Source organism: Physella acuta, unplaced genomic scaffold, assembly GCF_028476545.2.
Source record: "Physella acuta isolate Inbredline_101_S28 unplaced genomic scaffold, ASM2847654v3 ptg000562l, whole genome shotgun sequence".
NCBI lineage: Eukaryota > Metazoa > Mollusca > Gastropoda > Physidae > Physella > Physella acuta.
The window spans coordinates 638,777-657,734 of record NW_026732081.1 but is presented as its reverse complement, the minus strand read 5'-3'; the positions used below and the strand labels follow the sequence as shown (position 1 = coordinate 657,734).

Genomic DNA, 18,958 nt, shown 5'->3' with positions numbered 1-18,958 from the left:
TTGTTGAAGGACGCAATTCTCGCGCGCCCTGCGGTGAGCGCAAATTACTTCTTGTATTGCCGATGACCTTGCTCGGAACCGGAACTACATCCTGAAGGTCTTTTCAGGTGCGGGGTGAGCGGTCATGCGATGCGGGGTGCTTCATCATCAATAGGCTACAGCACCTCGATAACCCTGGGTGACGTGTGCTCAAGTGACGGAAATCGAGGTGTAAAAAAAATAAATTTAAACAACTGCGCATGCGCGGGAAACGATGCGCATCTTATCAGCGCACAAATAACAGTCGCCCACCAACGCCACTTTAACGTCTGCGCTGCTTGTAACGTAATCTGCTAATCTCGTCTGAAATAAATCTTAATTCTAAACGTGGGAATAGAGAGACGTTGGTTTTAACGTGGTCCCACCTGAGAGGTAGAGAGCATGATAGAGAACTCGGCCTGATCTCCCCTTATGATCGGATCAATGTTCGGGATATCGATTATATCGATTTGGTTATGATTGCGCTTTTAACTGATATTAAAAAAATGAATATCACTGTGCTATGACTGAAAAAAAAAAATTAAGAACTTTTTTATTGAATAAAGTGCTACTAGTCTCTGCGTAATATTTTAAACTTGACATTGAGATGCACCTGTTCCAATACACCCTCCCCCTCCTCCACCCCCACTGCATGTTATTTATGAGCAGTAGTTGAGTTGACACATATCTTACATGCCAAACACTCACCGTGACGTCATACATTGTTTACAGCCCAATCGCTAGACGTACTTAAAAAAAATGGGTCCCGTCAATTATTTCAAGCATTCGGCTTAATCGCGCGATCTGATCAGAGATTACTTAGCCGCCTTAGATCGGGGGGCAGCAGTTGATGTAGGATTTAGTCAGGGCTGCGCGCGCACAATGCGTGGATCACCTGACATGTCTGTTCACTAATATTTTTTTTTACCTGTAGTTGACTACAGGTGTAGTGATCATGTAATCAATAATTTTAATCAGTCTTGGGGTTGAGTGAGGGGGTGTCCGACCCGGACGCTGAGATGAGAAGCGACGCCATTGATTACAATTGGTAGGGGGGTGTTCGACCCGTCACTGAGAAGAGAAGGGACGCCATTAATTAAAATTGGTGAGGGGGGGGGGGGCGTCTTAACCTGGCGCGGAGACAAGAAGAGACGCCATTGATTAAAATAAGTGAGGGGGTGTCCGACCCGGGTGCTGAGAATAGGAGTTACGCCACTGATTAAAATGAATGTACTCGATTTTCAAACAGGAGGTGGTGTGATGTTAATTAATTAATAATTAATTTCTTGTAGACTAAATTTGTTCGGCTCTCAAATCTAAAACAACGAACCTTTTTTAACAGCATGAGTAGACGACTTCTCTCGGCGGCCTTACCTCCCCTTATCGTACCTATCCTACTTAACAGTTTACGGGATTTCAGGGGAGGGGGGGGGGGGGGGGGGGGGGGAGGGAGGGCGTAGACTGGGCGGATCTACCCTCGTTGTTTATGACCCGGGGCGCTCTCACAGCTGATACTTGTTGACCTCCGACCTTCTAACGGTGATAAGGTCAGCAACACTCCTACTTTCCCGCTAAAATAAGAAAAAACACGAACGCCCCGACGGCCCGCTGCAGTTCACCCCCTCCCCCACCCCCTCCCCCACCCCCTGACCCTTTGATTCCCCACCTTATCTCCAAGACCCGCTACTCGGCCAGACCTGTAAATGTTAGCTAATGAGAAAAAACTTAGCGCCCCCCCTCCCCATACTGCACTAGTTAGTTTTTAAATTTGAGTTGGCTCCCTTTGATAAAGTTACCGAGGGGAAAAAAGACGCGGGATAGTTGAAAGACAAGATTTTACAGTAACATTTGGTGATGGGTGGGGGTGGGTAAGGGGGAGGGGTGACTTCAAGAGGTGGGGGAGGGTAATTTCTTCAGCTGGTAATTAATTTTTAGTCAATGATCTGAGAAAAAGATAAAAACAAAGTTTAAACAAAAATGTAAAGGATGAGTTACTTTGTAGATAAAAATAGAATCTCGTGTAAAAGGGTATATGGGTGAACGTGGACATAACGTTAAAATAAACTTGTCTCATTTAGATTTTTTAATGAGTTTGATGTCACCCGCCCTCAACCTTAGGACGGGGTGTGCTGTGTGACCCACCCCGAGCCCCAAGTCATTATGTACCCCCTCCCCCCAAATAACGTGCCTTACCCTCACAATTTATGTGATACACTCCGATCCCTCGACCGATCCCCAACCACTTCCCACCCCAAAAGACATAACCAAGACACCTGACACACAGACCTCCCTACACCCTTCCTCATATATACATACAATGTGACCCACCCCCAGCCCGACCCCTGCATGATGTGATCCAAACCCCCGGACATGATTTAGAAAGAAACGAACTCGCCTGGACCAGCTATTAAAAAAAAAAAGAAAGTTATTTGTTTCAACGTAATCTTGTCAGGGGGAGATAATCACAGGCAATGGAGGATTCAGGGGGAGATAAATTCAGAACTTCAAACATTGCGCCATCTTTAGTGTGGTGTACGTATGATAGTTCCAGTCTAGAAGGTTAAGGCTGTACGTGTGTCCAGTAAGCCCCAGCCTAGAAGGTCAAAGTTTATAGAACCAACAGACATAAAACTCATCCAAATAAATCACAGTCCGGTGTATTCGACCATCCTATGAGCTATAATACAACTGTTAGTATACACCCTCCTGCCACCAACATTATTATGTATTTGATGTATCTGCCATCACCAACGTCATCTTATTGTTTAAGTGCTCCCTTTACTCTCAATACATCTGTTTTGTCCTTTTCCCACCACTATTTTAAAAGTACACCCCCCCCCCCCCCAAAAAAAAGACAACAAAAACAAAACAAAACAACAACATTGCAACTGTCACGAAATCAGTTTTGTTGTTTTTCGAAAAATCACGCTGTAATTCATGCCTTAAAGCGTATAAACTTTAGCGTATCTTCGTCTCCCGACCAGGTAATGATCGTTAGAAGACCGCCCACGCTTTTTCTGTTAACAGTTTTGGACGGTGCTAGAAATCCAGTCAGTAAAATATCCAGCGTCAAGACATCTCTATAGTACTGCGAGTTACTGTCCTTGGTTTGGTGACGCTCCTGTTTCATATTTAAAGCTATCAGCAGCGCCGACGAAGACCAAATGTGCAACACTTAGCTCGCCTTACAATAACAACCTAATTCCTAAAACACAAAACGCCGTTCGTTCGACCGTCCAGGCATCAGAGATAGGATCAAGCGCTCGTCTGTCATCTCATTCCCAGCTCCTCCGTTCTTTTGTCCGGCACGGTGGGTGTCTGATTTTCCAGAGCTACCCTACCCCCGGCCCTCCCCCCCCCCCCCCGTCACCCCAATATGTTTTTCTAGTCGCCGTGGTGTTTCAGGGGTCCGTGGTCATTCTCCTGGTTCAATAGCTCGGTCTCATTTAGACGGTCGCGCCTTTGAGGTCTGGCGTGTTCATTTAGTCGTTCCGCGCCGTGCGCGCGGTGCGTTATCGTGCGCGGCTAAATGCGCAGCTCGGGTTACCAATCACCGGGCAGTGTCCAGTCATTGGCCGGTGTAACCAAGTGGACAGATTGACCACTCCAGGGAGGGCCGATGACATCATTGCTCAACCAAGTAGCAGAAGTCATACACGGGGCTGGGTCGGAGTAGAAGCAATTTACTGCTGGTTACTTTAACATAGCCCAAAGTTGCTTGTAGAAGTTACTCGTAGAAGTGTAGTGCTCTTTCAGTCCTAACAGTCCATTTGTAAAGGTGGAGTAGAGTTCACCTGTTGTTTTTCTTTTTAACCTCGGTATATGAAAGTGTATTCAGCATACTGTTATAAAACAATACAAGTTCGCCTATAAAATTAGTTGAGCACATTTTAAATGTACCAAAAAAGTACAAAAATAATTTTTAAAATCAGAAATATATTTATAACACAATGCCCATTTTTCTCTTTCTATAATTTATCCATTAACTCAACAGGTGTCATTCTTCATTTCTTTATTTCAAACATAAAAAAACAACAAAAAAAAAAAACAAACACTATTTGACCATATGGCCCCGTTACTTTTTTAGCATACACTCTTTAATATTTCTGTTTCTTTATTTCTCCGCCGTATCGCCTTCGGATACCGCATCCATTGATCCACGGGAAATGGATGCGAGGGTCCGGGTCGAGAATGTCCGGACCGCGAGTCCACCGCTAATTGTACTGTCAAAGAAAACCGATGTCCAGGGGTGTTCTTTACGGGCGGGTTCGGTGGATGGGTCACGCTCTGCTGAGCACGGGGTCAAGGAGGAAGGGGGTCGACACGATGGGGGATTACCGTTGGGGGTCAGGAAAACATCCCAGTTCTCGTTTAGCCCTGACTTCAGAAAGTCATGTTTTTTTTTTTTTACACTATTCTAGACTTCAGAAACTCATGTTTTCTTGACACTATTCTAGTCTTCAGAAAGTCATGTTTTTTTTTACACTATTCTAGACTTCAGAAAGTCATGTTTTCTTGACACTATTCTAGTCTTCAGAAAGTCATGTTTTCTTGACACTATTCTAGTCTTCGGCGACTAACCTTTGACCTCGCCACATCCCACTCTTAATCGCAGAATATTTTTTTTGGCTACTCTGAAAAATTATGAGATTTTTTTAAAACCTTAGGTCAGAAATATACGATCAACATTTTTACTTCGAAGATGACAAATTTACAATCAGCAATTTTGACATGTAACATGAGAAATGTGCATTGAAAAAGAAGTAATTAAATGTCCATTTTACTTTTTAAAAATTCGTATTTTAAATAAAACGAACTATTAAAGCAAGTAACTAAGGTTCATTTCGTGATTCTGTAATCAGTGTCTTAATTCGAATAAAAAGTTTTGTCAAAATTTAGTTTGAAGGTTTTAAAAAGCTGGCTTCTTCTTAATTATAAAAAGCATTGTTGTTATGATATACTATACAGTTGTAGAAATGTTATACATTTTTAAGGCTTATGAAAACAATGGGATCGACATTTTGACACTAGAATTTTAATCATCAGCTTTAGAAAATTACAAAGAAAAAAAAATGTTTAGCGGCTGTTGAAGCATATTTTGTTGTAAAAACACTTAAAAAATATAATTCAAAACACTATGAACTTGGTTTGAATTATGAGGCTAGTTAAGAAGAAATATATCAACCACTTGTTCTGGTAGTTACTAGACACTGGACATTTAAAATTTATATCACATTCTTCCTGTCTCTAAGACCAACAATACACTGGGCATATAGAATTTATTTCACATAAGACCAACAAGACACTGGACATATAGAATGTATGTAACATAAGACCAACTAGACACTGGACATGTAGATCTTATCACATCAAACCTCTATCGATGTTTCTAGAAGGTTGTTCCACTGACCCAGAAACTATAGTGACTTTCGCCGGAACAATACCCCAGTACCTGTGCCCCGGGTCAGCCTGACCTTTAGACAGCACCAGGGGCGCGATGTCTGGGATCCCATATCTCTCAAGAACCAGGTGTTGAGGCATGTACCATTTTTACCTCTCAGATCAGCCAATCAAACTCTGATTCTGCTGTCGAAATCCGGTGTGAAAATTTATGCTTATGACGTCATCAACATGAGTGGTGTTTGCTTTGTGAAGTACTTGATCACGTGATCTTTATGGCTTTGTTTGGTTTGGTTGTGAGGGTGTAGGGGGGGGGGGTACACTTTAAGCTGACACTCAGAGCTGTAGATCATAACCTTATGACACAATACATGTATAGGCACACTACATATGGTTATGATATATGGTTATATAGACAGACATAACAGACAGACACAATAGACAGACAGAACAGACGGACACAATAGACAGACAGAACAGACGGACACAATAGACAGACAGAACAGACGGACACAATAGACAGACAGAACAGACGGACACAATAGACAGACAGAACAGACGGACACAATAGACAGACAGAACAGACGGACACAATAGACAGACATAACAGACGGACACAATAGACAGACAGAACAGACGGACACAATAGACAGACAGAACAGACGGACACAATAGACAGACAGAACAGACGGACACAATAGACAGACAGAACAGACGGAACACAGTAAGAAACACACACATACACACTGCACACTATGGTCGAGTTGAATGGTCAATAGAAACAAGCACACATTTAGCAAAGACATAAAAAACCCACAAAAGAAACACCCGCTTACTAGATCTACATTGAATAAACACGTCTTTGCGTCTTTCGTTAGCTGTCCTTATTCAAAGAAAGCGACAAGGTATAAATAGAAACAAGTTAATAAAAAGTCTAGTGACAATTTAAGCGCAATTTCCTTAATTAATTTTTTTGTGACCGAACGAAAGGATTTTTTGAAAACTTTCTTCGGCAATATTGTTCTAAATTATGGCAGGAATCGATTGGTAAATGTTTCAAGTCGCTAAGTGGTCTGGTTGCCGAGATATGGGCAAAAAACTGCATTTTCCCCGAGGTTTTTTGGCTATTCCGGGAAATCCAGGAAGGAATTTTTTGGGCCCACAATCATCCTCGGAACTTGCTTAACATATTTGCTTTTGGAACTAGTCCTCGATATTGCTTCGTTGAGGAGGAGATACGACTTAAAGCTGCGGACACACATCCATCCATCCTTGACGAGTTAATAATCGCAATTCCTGTAAGGAAATTGCGCTAAAAAAATGAGAATAACTTTACTTTAACCTGTTTTAAAAAAACAAGTTAATTAAAAAGTCTAGTGACATTTAAGCGCAATTTCCTTATGTTATCTAAAAATAGTTCTGTCGTAGCGTAAATCAAGAGCAGGGTTAGTAAAACCATTGGTAAAATACATGTTTTATTTACAATAGAGTTACATGACTGAAAACCATTGCGCGCCTAGCTACTGAACGTGATGACGCAGCCATTGAACGTGATGGCGCAGCTATTGAACGTGATGACGCGTGTGGTGTGGTTGGATAAAAATGCCTACTAATTCGGTCCAAATTTTAATTAATTCAAAATTTTTTTTGTGACCGAACGAAAGGATATTTTTGAAAACTTTCTTCGGCAATATTGTTCTAAATTATGGCAGGAATCGATTGGTACATGTTTCAAGTCGCTAAGTGTTCTGGTTGCCGAGATATGGGCAAAAAACTGCATTTTTTCGAGGTTTTTTGGCTTTTCCAGGAAATCCATGAAAGAAACCCGGAATTTTTATGTCCTATGTTCATCCTCGTAACTTGCTTAACATAATTGCTTTTGGAACTAGTCCTCGATATTGCTTCGTTAAGGAGGAGATACGACTTAAAGCTGCGGACACACATACATTCATCCATCCATTCATCCATCCAGAAATGACGGGTTAATAAACGCAATTCTCCAGAATGGAAATTGCGCTAAAAATTCCATTGTCAAATAAAAAAAAAACGACCACAAGTATAACTGTTATTTTTTTTTTTTTAAAAGACTTCAATGGCCGGTCTAGTGACTGAAGAAAAAAAAAACGTTAATCTAGTAGTTTATGAAACTGATGCCTCACTGCAAGTGCTCTTTGTAGCGTTACCATTCCACACCCACAGCAGGCAATGTTACCCTCTGTTCTAGAGACTACTAAGATATCGGTGCCACCCATTCTAGACTCGGCCAGCAGACTTGAACGGTCAAGGTACCTCATGGTTTGCCGTCTGACAATAAAACAATTGTTCTTATTGCTCACACCCCGACATGTGTACACCTGGGGGTCAGGGGTTAGTTCAAAGGTCAATTGTAAGGTCGAGCGGAGTAGGTTCCGTGAGTCTGGGTGATAGGGCAGGGATGGATGCCGACACTTATCGCTACAGTAAGACCGATGTTAAGGCAGATGTTAAGGCCGATGTTAAGACCGATGTTAAGGCCGATGTTAAGACCGATGTTAAGGTCGATGTTAAGGCCGATGTTAAGGCCGATATTAAGGACGATGTTAAGGCCGATGTTAAAGGCCTGTGTTATGGCCGGTGTTAAGGTGGATGTTATGGCCGATGTTAAGGCGGATGTTAAGGCCGATGTTAAGGCCGATGTTAAGTCCGATGTTAAGGCCGATGTTAAGGCCGATGTTATGGCCGATGTTAAGGCCGATGTTATGGCCGATGTTAAGGCCGATGTTATGGCCGGTGTTATGGCCGGTGTTAAGGACGATGTTAAGGACGATGTTAAGGCCGACATGAAGCTTACGGGGAGAGTGGTGTCGGCTGTAAACTTCAGGTAGTTGGTGAAAACTTTAGGGGGGGGGGGGAGTAGGTGAGTTGCTCTAATGCTTCAGGTAATTTGTTATAAAATAGCAAGTAACTTGTCAGACTACATAAGTGATTGCTAGGGTGTCAAGTTATCTTTTTGTAACACATGTACTGTTACATTTCTAGTTACTTGAGTTACGGCGGGGTAAGCCTCGAGATTAAACTTCGGGCGATGTCAGTGTAATTTATGGGGCGGCGTGGTCGAGTGGTAGAACGCATGATTTAGTACTGGAGATTCTAGAGATCAATGCCCAGGCTGGGGTAACTAGGGCGTGGCTGAGCACACTCAGCCATGACGGGTACCTGACTTTAGTCAGGGAACTAAAGGCGATAGTCCTTACTGCTGATCACACAATTACCCCACAAGCTAAGAAAATAGAGACATAGATGAACTCCACTTCACCTGCATTATTATCCGTCCTTTCTGAAACTGCACTTAACTGTAAATATCGTTTATTATATATAAAAAATGTTTATGACGTAATACATTCCGTGTAGTTGCTTTTGAACAAGAAATAAAAAAGAAATATATAAAAATTAGGAAGTGTACGCGTTAACCCTATACTTAATCAGCTAATAACCTATAACCCTTATATCAATTATTTACCGACACATTATTATCATTAATTACTCTATGAAGTCAATCAACCCTCCCCCTCCCCCGCCCGCCTCTCACACCATGCAACCTTATCAGCATCTTGCCATACACCCGTCTTCATCCAAGTCACATACAACACATAACGAATCAACGCACACACAACACATCACCAACCAACCGATATACAACCAACCCATATATAACCAACCCATATAGAACACACCACCAACCAAACTACACACACACACCCACTAGCCACCTAACCATACAACAACACATCAACCATAGCCCAAGTAACACCCTCCCCCCTACCCGACTCCTCAAGCCCCCCCCCCCCCCCCCCCCAAACTTTGATAACCCAGCCTTTGTTTCTACCCAGCATCACCATCTGCACCCACTCACTAATTAGTAAATAAATGAACTATCGTAGGTCGTGGGAACTAATTACACTGCCATTTAGGCTCGCGGTTTTCCCTGCCATGGCAGCTAAAAAACAGACTTCAATGTGAGCACAGGACGCCGGGTCGTAGGTTTTCTTTTCATCTTTCAGATCTGTGCGGGGCTATCCGTTTGGTTAGCCGAATCTGTTTGGGTCTCATGTTTGTGTCAAGTGTGTGTGTGTCAAGTCTAATTGTGTCAAGTTTGTGTGCGTCAAGTCTGTTTGTGTCAAGTCTGTTTGTGTCAAGTTTGTGTCAAGTCTGTTTCTATCAATTCTGTTTGTGTCAAGTCTGTCTCTATCAATTCTGTTTGTGTCAAGTCTGTTTGTGTCAAGTTTGTGTCAGATCTTGGTCAAGTCTGTTTGTGTCAAGTCTGTTTGTGTTAAGTCTGTGTGTGTCAAGTTTGTTTGTGTCAAGTCTCTGTCCAGTCTATGTGTCAAGTCTGTGTGTCAAGTCTGTTAGTGTCAAGTTTGTCTGTGTCAAGTCTATGTGTCAAGTCTGTCAGTGTCAAGACCGTGTCAAGTAAATACCACACCCCTGTTGTTCCACGTCCCGGCCTAACAATTAAAACATCCCCAAGTTTATTTTTAGCACTGACCTTCGACATTTAGCCATTGAGTAAGACAAAGCAAACGTCAAAAAACTCACGGGCAGTGAATAATGACGTCAGACGAGTGACTGGTTTGGGGGTGAGTACAAGGACAAACGGTACCCCCGTCAGGTGCTAATTGGTTCCTGGGATAATTACCGGTGACGTCATAACTGTGTTTTTTAAAACAGTAGTTCTCATTGTGGGTGGAAATCATGACACATTAGTGGTGACACACGAGGTGACACATGGAAGTAGTGACACACGAGGTGATTAACGGAAGTAGTGACACGAAGTGATAAGCCCAAGTGGTGACACACTGGATTCCAAATGGAAGTGGTGACACAACACATGTGGCAATCACCACTGGTTAATTTTTTCCACGACGTATTACGGCAAATATCTCAAACCCCCCACCCCCTAACTCCTAATACAATGAAAAGATAACCCCGGATACTTTAACCTTTCAAAACCAAGTCAAGTAAAAACCTGTAAAGACATAGCAAGAGTCAATTAACATTAGCTTAATCAATATTAGTAACTAACAATCAAATTCTGTGCCCACACCTTTACAAAAGTATTCGCAATAATTGTTTCCTCTTCCCTCCTCACCTAACTACACCACATTCTGTAACATAATTAAAACGATTACTGTCTTATTAATTACTCTTGATGTATCATTAATAATTAAGGTATGCAATTTTAACACGAAGTACCATTAAAAAAATCTATTTATTAATGATTTTGCCTGATGACGAATTTATACCTGAATCTTTCTTAGTGATATATAGGACCTAATTTATTTGCATTATAATTATACATTGTCTGAGGTGTTGAATTGAAGTTGTAAGAACGTACTAAGATTGAGTCATTTTATGATTGTGTGAAGGTCATTCACCCTAGGTTGTACCACACTTGTATAATTAGTCCCCGATGTATCTTGCGTATGGTAGGTCGCGCGAACCTCTGGTGTGTATTGTGGTGCGTCACGAAGGTGTATCCACACACAACCTGTCCCCGGTGTTCTGGGTGAACCACGCCCCTGGAGATACCATCCCTGCCAGCACCGGCACCAGCAGACCTTACAGCATCCCGCGCCGGGAAAGGTTTGCTTTGATGTCATGACCTCCGCGCGATGATTAGCCAAATCACACCAGTAACCAGCATCAGGCCCAGGGGTCATCTCGTAGTCCTGGGTGTGGCCAAATGCCACCGGGCCATCTTTCTGACCCCCCCCCCCCCCACCTCCCTACCGATTCACTACATACATCTGGTGATGTAAGAGTTGAGCTAGGGTTAAAAAAGTGAAAGAAATTCTCTGTAAGATGTGTGGTCTACGTGTGTGGTGAAGCAATGAGTGATGTAATCGTTGTGTGGGGCGGAGTGTGTGGGCTAAGCAGTGAGTGATGTAATCGTTGTGTGGGGCGGAGTGTGTGGGGTAAGCAACGAGTGATGTAATCGCTGTGTGTGGTAGAATGTGGGTTGTTTTGATGCTGTCATGTGGGAGGTGTCCAATAATGTGGCTACACGTACACAGTAAACCGGAAGGTGAACCATTTCGTTGTGTGAATAGCTCAGGCTATTTTTAATCGCTTTCTTAACCTGCTGAGGTTTTTACTTCTTTGTTGAGCACCCATGCACTAGCATGTTTAGACGTACCAAAGACGTCTATATTGATGTGTTGACGTCTGTATAGACGTCTGGTTTATATGATTGTAGAGACGTCTGTAATGACGTAAGGATGTGTGAATGTCATACTTATGTTGATGTTTTGCTAGCTGTGTTTAGAAGTAATTCTACGTACTGGTTCACGCCCGCCCACGCTCAATGACGTCACTTCCCGCTGAAAGGTCAGGGGCTGGTAAATTAGGTAAAACACATCTCCACTATACAACACACTCTCGCTTGTTAACAACACACTAAATCAGGTGCTGCTAAATTAGGTAAAACACATCTCCACTACACAACACACTTTCACTTGTTAACATCACCACATTTTCGTCATACAACACATCGCATTTGTACTCCAATACATCATCCCAACATCTTTGATGCTACCATTAAGGTTGAAATGATTCTATCAATACAAGCAATAAGGTGCCACTGAATTAGGTAAACTAAATAAAGCACCACTTGGTATTTATTTATATACCTAATTCTAGCACAACCTTATGTACACATCTAGCTCAAAACCTAAACTCTAAACCTGTCTAAAGAGGTCGTCCTTTTTGTTTGTGATTTCAAGAGTGAGTCGAAGATAAAAAGACTCACGAAAACTATGACAAGAATATCACGGTTTGTTTTATATCATTTGTGTATACGGTTATAGTTAGACTATTGTTAAACAAAAATATATTTTTTAAAGTAACACATTTATTTATAAATTACTTTTAGTGTCGCCATTTAGCATTGTCTGTTCATTATATGCTTCTATGCTTAATTAAATTAAACTGGCTTTTGAACTTTTTAAAAATAACCAACTTCGATCCCTAACAAAAACTGGCTTTGGGCCCATAACTGTATCATAGCAACAACAACTGCGATCGTACAACACAGGTATTTATTAAAACAAATATTGTACATTGAATCTGAATAACCTTTAACAGCACTTTATAATTTGTTTAGCTTCTAAAACTACACTTTTCTGGTTTGTGTGTATGGGAGGGGGGAATGCTCATTTCATAACGCAGGTGTTAAAGAAATATTTAAATGTTTATATTGTTTGTTTGATTCTTTTAGCTACAATGTTCGACAAACAGTAGATGGTTGATACCGCGAACTTTAAACGGTTTTCTGAAAGGGTAATTTCCTTCTCATTCGTGGGCTGCACTGTATTGATGGCTCTTTGATAAGTGGTCAGTTGGTGTTTAGGAAGATAATGACGACACTCGTCTATGATTAATGCCAGAACAGACACCATCCACCCCTCCCCCGCCCGCCGTACCGGCCCAACAATCCAGCGTCATATCTCACGCCGGTCGCCGGGGATGTCCACTCTCCGGCCCTTTATTACGGCCAGCGGTCAGTCAAAGCCTGGGCGTGTCACCGGTACTGACCAGTGGTCAAGCGAAAGATTCCCACGCTGACCGCTGGGGTTAATGTTCCGGCCAGGGGTGCAGGTGGTGAAAGGCCGAAGCGACTCGGGACCTGAAGTCCAATCAAAGCAAAACACTTGAAGGAGAGAAGCGGCAAAAGTCAACAAGCAAGTTGCGTCCGGAGGTCTAAATCTTTTGGGGTCTTTTGTAGGTCGGCACCGGACCGTGGAGGTCAACCATCGCGACCTTGTCACGTGATTAATCACATGTTCCCCATCTTAGGGAGCTGGTAGTATTTGTACATCATCCAGCGGGACATGATATCTGCATACCATCTACAACAGGGTACAATAGCCAAATGTGTTTAGCCATTCCATCTACAACAGGGTACACTAGCCAAATGTGTTTAGCCATTCCATCTACTACAGGGTACACTAGCCAAATGTGTTTAGCCATTCCATCTACAACAGGGTACAATAGCCAAATGTGTTTAGCCATTCCATCTACAACAGGGTACACTAGCCAAATGTGTTTAGCCATTCCATCTACAACAGGGTACACTAGCCAAATGTGTTTAGCCATTCCATCTACAACAGGGTACAAAAGCCAAATGTGTTTAGCCATTCCATCTACAACAGGGTACACTAGCCAAATGTGTTTAGCCATTCCATCTACAACAGGGTACAATAGCCAAATGTGTTTAGCCATTCCATCTACAACAGGGTACAATAGCCAAATGTGTTTAGCCATTCCATCTACAACAGGGTACAATAGCCAAATGTGTTTAGCCATTCCATCTACAACAGGGTACAATAGCCAAATGTGTTTAGCCATTCCATCTACAACAGGGTACAATAGCCAAATGTGTTTAGCCATTCCATCTACAACAGGGTACAATAGCCAAATGTGTTTAGCCATTCCATCTACAACAGGGTACAATAGCCAAATGTGTTCAACGTTAGAGGGCTGGTACATGACAGAAGCAAATAGTGTTGGGAGAATTAAAGAAGTTTTCATTTATTCGGCGGATTAATGTAATGGTCTTCTCCCATCTAACTTATCATAGTTATGACATTCTATATCCTTAACATCATATTTATAACATCTCTACTTTTAACTTATACTAGTTATGACAAAACTATATCTTTAAGTTATCATGCTTATGACTCTACCTTTCACTTATCAGAGTTACAACACCCCTTGCTTCTAGCTCATGATAGTTGTACACCCTCTAACTTTAACTCATCAGAGTTATGACAACTTCGTTGGCATCCTAACTTTTTCTTTTCACTTTTTACAAATTGTATGTGCCACTGATTGATCAAACATACAAACAATCGTTCTTAATATTTTAAAGAATAATTTAATAAAACATGTTTTATAGAAATCATTCAAATAATTCTAAAATAATTTGATTTAGTAACCTCTATTTTTATTTCAAGAGTTAAAATTCTTCAGTGATTTTTTAATTTATTAAACCTGTCATGTAAAGTTGATTTTAAAAAATGTGAGATTTTTGAAAATTGTGAAACTTGTTCCACTCGGACGAGACATCTGTCTTGGAGAGTTTCATGTATTGTGAAGATGAGTGACGCCTCTTGTCCGTCGCTATGACGACGGCTTCTTAATTCGTACATTAAGATCCGGCGGTTTCCTGTTTCATCTGCTAGGTTTTCAGAGCTGCACACCAAAGTGACCAGTGGTCAGTTTGATGTAAAAAAAATTGAAGTGCCCTGTCCAAAGGTGTGTGACCTACAGGGGAAGTGCAGTGACCCTTAAGGTCGACCTGTGACCTTTCATTCCGAGGCCATGATTACTTTTTTTTCTCGTTTCCGTTTGGGGGAGAGGGGGGGTGAGGTGAAATTTTTTTTTCTCGTGCCAACAACTGGCTATTGCCTCAGCGGTCCACCCTCCGCGCGGTGGGTGTAGGGATGGACAATGGGGGTGGGGGTATGGACGGGGGGTGGGGGAGTATGAGCCGGGGAGGGCGAGAGTGCACGAACTATGGATGAGGTCGATGATTGTCTTAGTGGTCAAAGATCACCTTAAGACGTGAATGCGGCCTGCAGCCCGTGGACGCAAACTTCTGCGCCATTTGTTTACGGCCCAGGTGACGACCCCCAAGGTCAGACCCCTTGATCTGCCATCTTTTGGGTCTCACCTGCTCTTTACATGACCCACCCACCCCCATTACCCCCATTTCTTCTGGTGATTTTAAACTATCTGCCATGATTGTAGAACTTAACCCTTAGGTTAACGTACAGGTTAGCCCATAGGTTAGTGTACAGGTTATATGCTAAGTTTAATGATATCATAGTTAGCCAAGAGGTTAATGTACAGGTTAGATGATAAGTATAATGATATCACAGTTAGCCCATAGGTTAATGAACAGGTTATATGCTAAATTTAATATCATAGTTAACCCATAGGTTAATGTACAGGTTAGATGCTAAGTTTAATGATATCATAGTTAACCCATACGTTTATGTAAAGGTTAGATGCTAAGTTTAATCAAATCATAGCTAACCCATAGGTTACTGTAAAGATTAGATGCTAAGTTTAATGACATCACCGCTAACCCATAGGTTAATCTTAAGGTTATATGCTAAGTAAAATGACATCATAAACATAAAAATGACTATCAACCCGGGCATTTTAATATTACGCTTGAGTGGTTCTTGCTGTGGTAAAAATCAATAGAACATATTTTTGATGTCTGTAACTGACATAATTGAGTCATCTCCATGACATAAATTGTCATATACAAATACATGACACAACAGCCTCAGACAACATTGTCATTTGATTACAAGTGGTCAAGTTGACATACGTATGAAAACAAATACAACTAAATCAATCGCCGATGTTTAAAAAAAAAATCCAACAGCTGTCAATCGTTAAAAATGTTACTTCTGTTTTCCGCTTGAATAAACTGTAGCATGTGCTTGACCTACACATGCACCTCTGCTGACCGGAAGTGACCACTCCATCTGACTGGAGACCTGATGCGCATGCACATTTCCACCCCACTGTCACCCCCCACTCTGTTCACCACGTGACACTCAACAGTTCTGATCTTTTGTTGGCATTGTTCAAATTAAATTATTTATAGACCTTTTCAATTAAATGGACACCGTCGTGAAAGGCTGGAAATTAAAAAAAAAAGTTTTTAAAAATCCTATGAGATATTATTAATATAAAGGTTGTTATAAAAATGTGTTTGTTGTAAATTTATAATAAATGTTGTTATTGAAAAAAATGTGCTTGTTGTAAATGAATAATATTTAATGTTTTTTTTAGCATTTTTTACTATCTAAACAAAAAAATGTAAAAAGTAAAACAAAAACTTTTTTTTTTTTAAACTTTCTCATCGAAAATCTAAATAATCATGGCAAAACCAGTTAATGTGAAATTAAAACGTCTAATCTTAATAAATTATTTCCCGCAATTTTCAAGTATAAATAAATATGGAAATGGGTTTTGAAAAAAATCGATCACGAAGTTTCTGTACAGCCAATTAACTTTTGTCTTAAGAAATACAAATTTTGCCTTGATGAAACAAACTAAAAATGTAGCCTTTTTTTTTTCAAGTATTGTGCATTTGGAAAGTTTATATTGATTCTTAAAATATGAAAGTTCTGAATTTTTTCAGGCTTAAAGTTAAAGGAAAAAATATTTTTACTGTCTCTATGAAGGCAAACTTGACAAAAATACAAACCAAAAACTATTACTATCCATGTGTAGTATAATGATCGTAGGCATCTCATGAAGAGGGGCTGGAAGCTGGCATTATAGTGAAATAGCAATGTAGACAGATTATTATTTCAATGATAAAAGTAGGCATAAGCACCAATATACTCCCAGAAAAGACAGCGCCGCCTACGGCCAGACAGGATCCGAACCCACTATTCCACGAGGCACCTAATCGCCCCACCTATCGTGTATCAGGCTAAAGTGTTAACACTTGGCCCACCTGATCAAACTTGGTGAGGTTTGCTCTGGTCATCACTGGCATCAGGGAAAATAAGTTATACAACATGAATATACAAATATTATAAGGCTTTAATTAGCATTAACAATATATATAATTAAAGTAAAACGAATAAAAATATATTTTCATGTAAAATATTCCTAGTTATTAATCGGTTTACTAAAGGATTTTCTCGTTTTCGAAACATTAGTTGATAGCAGTGAACACACGTTTTCTATTGTTTAGTTGTAGAGTATTACAAAGTGAATACAAATTTTGACAAAACACCTCCATTTAATAATTAAATCACAAAAACAAAATACAAAATACAAATGTGGGTCAAAGCAATTTCAAAATAAATAATCTAACACCTTGGGGTACATTAAAATAAAATGCATTTTGCCTTTTTGTTTGTTAATTGATACATTATTTTAACGAAACTAATTTTCACTTATTTTAACCACAATTATTTTTATGTTATTTTAAGGAAATTAAATTTAACTAAATAGGCCTACAATTGAATTGTTTATTATTTTATTTGAAACTCAATTGTACGTAAGCACTTCTGACGGTGCATTATTTTCATTGAAACTAATTCTAACGAAATGTTTTTCAGTGATGTATGATTTTAATTGTACCTTATTTTAGCGGGATGAATTTTCACGAAATAACTTAATAATCTCAGCCACGGGTGACGTGTATGCCTGGGGGTCGGGCCCTGATGGACAGCTGGGTCTAGGTGTGGATCACGTGACCGTAGCCAAGCCAAGACGTATCAAAGACAATCGCTTACGTCACAGGGTTTCTTTCATTGGCTGCGGGGAATCTTATTCGGCGGCAATTACATGTAGGTATCACCTTTTGTGTACAGGAATTACCTTCTGTGTACAGGCACCGTGTAGGTATCACATTTTGTGTACAGGAATTACCTTCTGTGTACAGGCACAGTGTAGGTATCACCTTTTGTGTACAGGAATTATCTTCTGTGTACAGGCACAGTGTAGGTATCACCTTTTGTGTACAGGAATTATCTTCTGTGTACAGGCACAGTGTAGGTATCACCTTTTGTGTACAGGAATTACCTTCTGTGTACAGGCACCGTGTAGGTATCACCTTTTGTTTACATGTAATACCACCTTTATATATACCATGTAGGCTGTATCACCTTTTGTGTACAGGTATCACCTTCTATGTAGAGATATTACCCCCTGTATACATATTCTTTGTGTGTATCACCTCCTTGTACAGGCACTAACACATATCCAAATGTTGATAAACCAATATTCTCTATTGTAACAACCAGAGTTTCTTCCAGGCATCTCTTCGGGCGGCTCTGCCCCCCCCCCCCGGAGAAAAAAAGTATGGAAGAAACACTGGTAACAACAGTGTATCAACCAGGATTCGAAGCTGTACCAAACTTACCCATGTTATCCCAACGTCCCCTTTATTTGACCCCCTCCCCCCAACTTCTGCATCTCCGTGTACTGTAACGTCCAACCCCCCCAACTTCTGCATCTCCGTGTACTGTAACGTCCAACCCCCCCCCAACTTCTGCATCTCCGTGTACTGTAACGTCCAACCCCCCCAACTTGTGCATCTCCGTGTACTGTAATGTCCAACCCCCCCACAACCCCTACATCTCCGTGTACTGTAATGTCCAACCCCCCCCCCCCACAACCCCTACATCTCCGTGTACTGTAATGTCCAACCCCCCCCCCCACAACCCCTACATCTCCGTGTACTGTAATGTCCAACCCCCCCACAACCCCTACATCTCCGCGTACTGTAATGTCCAACCCCCCCACAACCCCTACATCTCCGTGTACTGTAATGTCCAACCCCACAACCCCTACATCTCCGTGTACTGTAATGTCCAACCCCACAACCCCTACATCTCCGTGTACTGTAATGTCCAACCCCACAACCCCTACATCTCCGTGTACTGTAATGTCCAACCCCACAACCCCTACATCTCCGTGTACTGTAATGTCCAACCCCCCCCCCCCCCCCCCAACTTGT

General features: G+C 41.2%; 1 protein-coding gene across 1 annotated transcript in view; it reads left to right on the top strand.

The window, feature by feature from the left end:
• LOC131946518 (X-linked retinitis pigmentosa GTPase regulator-like) overlaps positions 1–18,958 on the top strand; it is a 74,756-nt gene that overhangs the window by 38,698 nt on the left and 17,100 nt on the right. Inside the window, exon 8 of the mRNA XM_059307339.1 lies at positions 17,625–17,786. Coding sequence (XP_059163322.1) covers positions 17,625–17,786 — 162 coding nt within the window. The remainder of the gene's footprint in view (positions 1–17,624; positions 17,787–18,958) is intronic.